Raw genomic sequence first — 6759 nt, forward strand, 5'->3', positions numbered from 1 at the left:
GGGGGGGACAAGGGCTGAGGACAGGGGAGACAGGGACATGGGGCTGGGAGGGACAAGGGACATGGGGCTGGGGACAGGGGGGATAAGGCTGTGGGGCTGAGGACATGGGGGACAGGGACATGGGGCTGGGGACAGGGGGAGCAGGGACGGCAGGACAGGGACCTGGGGATTGGGGACATCAGGGGACAGGGACATAGGGCTGGGGACAGGGGGGATAAGGCTGTGGGGCTGAGGACATGGGGGACTGGGGACGTGGGGGGACAGGGACATGGGGCTGGGAGGGACGGCAGGACAGGGACATGGGGCTGGGGACAGGGACACGGGGACAGGGGGCTGGGGACAGGGACACGGGGACAGGGATGGCAGGACAGGGACATGGGGCTGGGGACAGGGACACAGGGACAGGGACACGGGGACAGGGGGAGCAGGGACGGCAGGACAGGGACCTGGGGACATCAGGGGACAGGGACATGGGGCTGGGGGGACAAGGCGGTGGGGCTGGGGACATGGGGGGACAGGGACACGGGGGTGTGGGGGTGTGTGTGTGTGTCCCATCCCCCCAGCCCCCCCCGAGGACCCCCAGGTCCCTGTCCCTCCCCTGTGTGTCCCCACAGCGTGTCCCTTGTGTCCCCCCCCCAGGAACACGCTGAGCCGCCAGGCCCTGCTGTCCCCCCTGCTGTCCCCACTATTGTCCCCTCTGCTGTCCCCACGGCGCGACCCACAGAGCAGAGCAGCCGGCGAGCAGTGACAGCACGTGTTGGGGACACTGGGTGTGTGTGGGGGGGACACAGGACACAACGTCTGGGCACGCCGGGGGACACACACACACACACACGGACACCCACCCCCCCACCCCGGGGTGCCGCGCCGACGGTGACAACACCGCGCCGCGTGTCCTTGGGGTGTCCCCTCCCCGCGTCGGGCGCGCCCAGGCGGTGGCACTTCCCCCTCCGGCGCCCGTCACCGGACGGCTGAGCCAGCGTCACGGGACCGCGCCGCGACCCCCCCGGCACCCAGCACCCACGGACCCCCCCAGCACCCTGGGGTGGGGCACAGACCCCTGGGGTGGGGTGGGGACCCCCAGATCAGGGTGGGGACCCCTGGATTGGAGTGAGGACCCCCAGGGTGGGATGGGGACCCCTGGATCAAGGTGGGGACCCCCAGGGTGGGGTGAGGACCCCCAGGACAGGGTGGGGACCCCTGGATCAGGCTGAGGACCCCCCGGGTGGGATGGGGACCCTCGGGGCAGGGTGGGGACCCCCAGGGCTGAGATGAAGACCCCTGGATCAGGGTGGGGACCCCCAGGATGGGATGAGGACTCCCAGGGCAGGGTGGGGACCCCCAGGGTGGGATGGGGACCCCTGGATCAGGGTGGGGACCCCCAGGGTGGGATGGGGACCCCCAGGGCAGGGTGGGGACCCCAGACATGGCATGGGGACCCCCGGATCAGGGTGGGACGAAGATGCCTGGATCAGAGTGAGGACCCCCAGGGTGGGGTGGGGACCCCCCGGGGTGGGATGGGGACATCTGGATCAGGGTGAGGACCCTCAGGGTGGGATGAGGATGCCTGGATTAGAGTGAGGCCCCCCAGGGTGGGGTGGGGACCCCAGGATCAGAGTGAGGACCCCCAGGGTGGGGTGGGGACCCCTGGTTCAGGGTGGGGACCCCCAGGGTGGGATGAGGACCCCCCGGGTTGGGTGGGGACCCCCAGATCAGAGTGAGGACCCCCAGGGTGGGGTGAGTACGCCTGGATCAGGGTGGGGACCCCAGGATCAGAGTGAGGACCCCCAGGGTGGGGTGAAGACCCCCGGGGGGGGGTTGGGGGGGGGCTGTTTGGTTGGTTGGTTGGTTTTGGGGGGGGTGCCTAGCGCAGGTCCTCGGGGCTGAAGACGCCGCGGGCGCGGCGCAGGACGGAGTCCTTGGCGGGGTCGTAGGGGTGCTCCTTGGAGGGGATCTCCAGCACGGCGGGCAGGGGCCGGGCGTGGGCCTCCACGGCGTGCCGGATCAGCTCCGCCAGGCACTGGCTGATCAGCACGATCCCGATGTCCTCCCGGCTCAGGAAGCTCCTGGGGGGCGAGGGGGGGCAGCGCTCGGACCCCCGGGACCCCCCAGACCCTCCCCTTCACACCCCACACCCCCCTCCGGCTCCAGGCACCCCCCAGGCCTCCCCCACCGGTCCCCCTGGACACCCCCCCCACCCCCCCCCCCCCGTTCCCCGGGACCCCCCTTCATCCCCCTGACATCCCCCACCTCCGGGACCCCCCCTACCCCCAGGAACCCCCCTCCCCTCATGCCCCGGGACCCCCCCGTCCCCAGACCCCCTCATCCCCCTGACGACCCCCCCCCCCACCGGGACCCTTCAGCCCCTGGACTCCCCCCATGCCCGGGACCCCCCTCGCCATGCTCCGGGACCCCCCCCACCCCCTGGCTCCCCCCCATTCCCCAGAACCCCCCTCCCCTCGTCCCCGGGCCCCCCTGCGGGCCGTACCCCCCCCCAAAGGGGACTCCCGGGACCCCCCAGACCCTCCCCACCACCCCCCCCGGGGCTCTCCCTTTCACCCCCCCCCTCCCCCGGCTCCAGGCACCCCCCAGGCCTCCCCCACCGGGGACTCCTGGGCCCCCCTGGACCCCCGCCCCCCCATTCCCCGGGACCCCCCCCACCCCCTGGAGCCACCCCCGGGCCTCCTCCTCCGCCGCCGGTGCCCCCGTACCGGAAGGTCTCCTCGATCTCGGCCAGGCTGGTCTCCTTCTCCACCACCAGGAAGTTGGGCCTGCGGTGCTTGTCCAGCTCGCCCACGCCGCCCAGCAGGAACCCGGTCACCGTGTCCTCGTCGCCCACCACCGCGATCAGCTTCCCGCGGCCCGACATGGCCGACACCGACAGCGGGGCCGCCGCTACCGGGAGCCGCCGCCGCGCATGCGCCGCCGCGCAAGACGCGCCCCTTTCCCCGCCCCCCCCGCCTGGCCACGCCCACCGTCGCCCGGGCAACGGCGCCGTCGCCCCGCCCACGCCGCTCCTTCCGGCGCTGCCGCCGCTGCCCCGGCCCCGCCCCGCCGTGCTGGCCACGCCCCGCCGCGCTAGCCCCGCCCCGCCGCTCGCTCGGCCTCCCTTGCTCCTTCGGGCCCCGCCCACGCAGGGATAGCCCCGCCCCTCGCTCCGGCCGTCTGCCCCGCCCCCGCAGCTATGGCCCCGCCCCGCCGCCGTGGCCCCGCCCCGCTGCTCGTTGCGACCCCGTTGCCCGTTCTGGCCCCGCCCCCGCAGCTATGGCCCCGCCCCGCCGCCGTGGCCCCGCCCCGCTGCTCGTTGCGACCCCGTTGCTCGTTCTGGCCCCGCCCCCGCAGCTATGGCCCCGCCCCGCCGCCGTGGCCCCGCCCCCGAGCGCCCCTGCTCGGCGTGGCCCGGCCGCGCGCATGCGCAGCGCGCCGTGCCCTTGAGGGGAGGCGGGGGGACCCTTCCATGGGACCCCCCCCCATGGGACCCGGCCCCCCAGGACCCCCCCCCCATGTCCCCCCCAGCACCCCGAGTCTCCCAGGTGGGTCCAGGACCCCTTTGGGACCCCCCAGGACCACGACCTCCCCCGACCTCCTGCCATGGACCCCCCAGGACCCCCTCTGGGCCCCCATATCCCACCCCGGACCCCCCCGGACCCCCCCAGCACCCCATATCCCACCCCAGACCCCCCCCCGGACCCCAGTATCCTACCCTGGACCCCCCCCGCCCCCGGTGTCCTGCCCCAGACCCCCCCTCTCCCACCCCAGGACCCCCTCTGGGTCCCCATATCCCACCCCAGACCCCCCCAGGACCCCCCCAGCACCCCATATCCCACCCCGGACCCCCCCAGGAACCCCTCTGGGTCCCCATATCCCACCCCAGACCCCCCCAGGACCCCATGTCCCACCCCAGACCCCCCCAGGACCACCACCTCCCCCGATCTCCTGCCATGGACCCCCCTGGGTCCCCATATCCCACCCCGGACTCCCCCAGACCCCCCCAGGAACCCCTCTGGGCCCCCATATCCCACCCCAGACCCCCCCAGCACCCCATATCCCACCCCGGACCCCCCCAGGACCCCAGTGCCCCACCCCAGACCCCCCCAGCACCCCATATCCCACCCCAGACCCCCCCCAGGACCCCCCAGCACCCCATATCCCACCCCAGACCCCCCCCCAGGACCCCCTCTGGGTCCCCATATCCCACCCCGGACCCCCCCAGGAACCCCTCTGGGTCCCCATATCCCACCCCAGACCCCCCCAGGACCCCCCCAGCACCCCATATCCCACCCCGGACCCCCCCAGGAACCCCTCTGGGTCCCCATATCCCACCCCAGACCCCCCCAGGACCACCACCTCCCCCGATCTCCTGCCATGGACCCCCCTGGGTCCCCATATCCCACCCCGGACTCCCCCAGACCCCCCCAGGAACCCCTCTGGGCCCCCATATCCCACCCCAGACCCCCCCAGCACCCCATATCCCACCCCGGACCCCCCCAGGACCCCAGTGCCCCACCCCAGACCCCCCCAGCACCCCATATCCCACCCCAGACCCCCCCCAGGACCCCCCAGCACCCCATATCCCACCCCAGACCCCCCCCCAGGACCCCCTCTGGGTCCCCATATCCCACCCCGGACCCCCCCAGGAACCCCTCTGGGTCCCCATATCCCACCCCAGACCCCCCCAGGACCCCCCCAGCACCCCATATCCCACCCCGGACCCCCCCAGGAACCCCTCTGGGTCCCCATATCCCACCCCAGACCCCCCCAGGACCACCACCTCCCCCGATCTCCTGCCATGGACCCCCCTGGGTCCCCATATCCCACCCCGGACTCCCCCAGACCCCCCCAGGAACCCCTCTGGGCCCCCATATCCCACCCCAGACCCCCCCAGCACCCCATATCCCACCCCGGACCCCCCCAGGACCCCAGTGCCCCACCCCAGACCCCCCCAGCACCCCATATCCCACCCCAGACCCCCCCCAGGACCCCCCAGCACCCCATATCCCACCCCAGACCCCCCCCCAGGACCCCCTCTGGGTCCCCATATCCCACCCCAGACCCCCCCAGGAATCCCTCTGGGCCCCCATATCCCACCCCAGACCCCCCCAGCACCCCATATCCCATCCCGGACCCCCCCAGGACCCCCTCTGGGTCCCCATATCCCACCCCAGACCCCCCCAGGACCCCATATCCCCCCCAGACCCCCCCCCAGGACCCCCTCTGGGTCCCCATATCCCACCCCATGCCCCCCCAGGACCCCCTCTGGGCCCCCATATCCCACCCCATGCCCCCCCAGGACCCCCCCCAACGACCACAGCACCCCGACTCTCCCAGTGCTTTATTGGTGGGGCCGGGACCCCTTGGGGACCCCCCCGTCTCCTCCTCCCCTGGGGGTGGGGGTGTGGGGGGTCAGGGGACGGTGACGCGGTAGGGGCTGCCGGGGACGTTGTCGTCGCCCCAGCGCAGGATGAGGACGTAATCGCCCTTCTCCTTGACGGTGTAGGTGACGTTGTAGACGCGGTTGCCCACGTGCTTGACGTAGACCTCCTCGCAGGGGTCTTGGGGCCGTGCACCCCCCACCATCAGCATGTTGGTGCCTGGGGGGCGGGGGGGGGAGGCTCTTGAGACCCCCTCCATCCCCCCCCCCCCCGCCGGACCCCGGACCCCCCCGATGACCCGTGGCGTCACCCCCCGGACCCCCGCGACCCCCCAAGACCCCCCGGGACCCCCCCCCCCGACCCACCACATCCCCCCCAGCCCCCCCAGTGAGCCATCACCTCCCCTCCCAGGACCCCCAGGACCCCCCGAGACCCCCTGGGACCCCCCCAGACCCCCCAAGACCCCCCAGGACCCCCCCCTGACCCACTACATCCCCCCCCAGCCCCCAGCCCCCCCCAGTGACTCATCACCTCCCCTCCCAGGACCCCCAGGACCCCCCGAGACCCCCTGGGACCCCCCCAGCCCCCCCCAATGAGCCATCACCTCCCCTCCCAGGACCCCCTGAGACCCCCCAAGACCCCTAAGACCCCCTGGGACCCCCCCCCGACCCACCACATCCCCCCCAGACCCCAGCCCCCCCCCACCCCCCCCTTCTGACCCCAGGCCCCCCCCCAGCCCCCCCCAGTGACCCATCACCTCCCCTCCCAGCCCCCCCAGCCCCCCCAGGACCCCCCAGGACCCCCCAGGACCCCCCACCCCTCCCGGCCCCCCCCACGCACCGGCCTTGCTGCAGTCCACGGTGAAGTGGTTCTTCTGGCCCAGGAAGGCGGTAGCCAGCCCGGGTCCCCGGGCCACCACCTTCCCCGCGTCCGAGGAGAACTTGGGGAGCCCCCCGAAGGCGGGGGGGCCCCGCGACGCCGCCCCCCCCCGCGTCACCGTCTCCACCAGCACCGTCGACGTCTCGTGCAGGCTGTGTCCCCCCGACAGGCGCGGGCCTTGGGGACGCGGGGACACCGTCAGCCCCCCCCCACCGCGGGGACACCCCCCCCCCCGTCATACCGCTCTGGGGAACCCCCCCGGGGACACCCCCCCCCCCCGTGTCACCCTCTGTCACATGAGGCCGGGGACCCCCGTCACGCCGACCTGGGCGTCCCCAGCGTGTCACCCTGGGGACCCCCCACTCTGTCACCCTGGGGGTCCTCCATCACGTCACCCCAGGGACCCCACCCTGTCACCCTGGGGACCCCCAATTATGTCACCCCGGGGACCTCCCCCCACCCTGTCACCCTGGGGGTCTTCCTTCCTGTCACCCTGGGGACCCCCCCC

At 73.9% G+C, this 6759-nt stretch overlaps 2 protein-coding genes across 2 annotated transcripts in view; both read right to left on the bottom strand.

Annotated features, from left to right (window-relative positions):
• Positions 1-1815: 1815 nt before the first annotated feature.
• ATP6V1F (ATPase H+ transporting V1 subunit F) lies at positions 1816-2939 on the bottom strand. The gene is made up of 2 exons (XM_075509722.1): positions 2712-2939; positions 1816-2066 (listed from the first exon to the last, which is right to left on the bottom strand). Exons 1-2 carry the CDS (start codon positions 2867-2869, stop codon positions 1865-1867), a joined length of 360 nt encoding a protein of 119 aa, XP_075365837.1. The 5' UTR covers positions 2870-2939; the 3' UTR covers positions 1816-1864.
• Positions 2940-5389: 2450 nt separating this feature from the next.
• Positions 5390-6759, bottom strand: part of FLNC (filamin C) — a 50944-nt gene continuing 49574 nt past the window's right edge. The window contains 2 exon segments of the mRNA XM_075491517.1: positions 5390-5591; positions 6213-6428. Coding sequence (XP_075347632.1) covers positions 5404-5591; positions 6213-6428 — 404 coding nt within the window. The 3' untranslated portion in view covers positions 5390-5403.

The sequence above is a fragment of the Mycteria americana genome, chromosome 1 (assembly GCF_035582795.1).
Source record: "Mycteria americana isolate JAX WOST 10 ecotype Jacksonville Zoo and Gardens chromosome 1, USCA_MyAme_1.0, whole genome shotgun sequence".
NCBI lineage: Eukaryota > Metazoa > Chordata > Aves > Ciconiiformes > Ciconiidae > Mycteria > Mycteria americana.

What these genes read in the sequence shown, in the direction of transcription:
- ATP6V1F (XM_075509722.1), bottom strand. Translation starts at nt 2,869, where the DNA reads ATGTCGGGCCGCGGGAAGCTGATCGCGGTGGTGGGCGACGAGGACACG. An exon ending in GAGATCGAGGAGACCTTCCG is followed by an intron (nt 2,067 to 2,711) that starts GTACGGGGGCAC and finishes CTCGCCCCCCAG; the next exon opens with GAGCTTCCTGAGCCGGGAGG.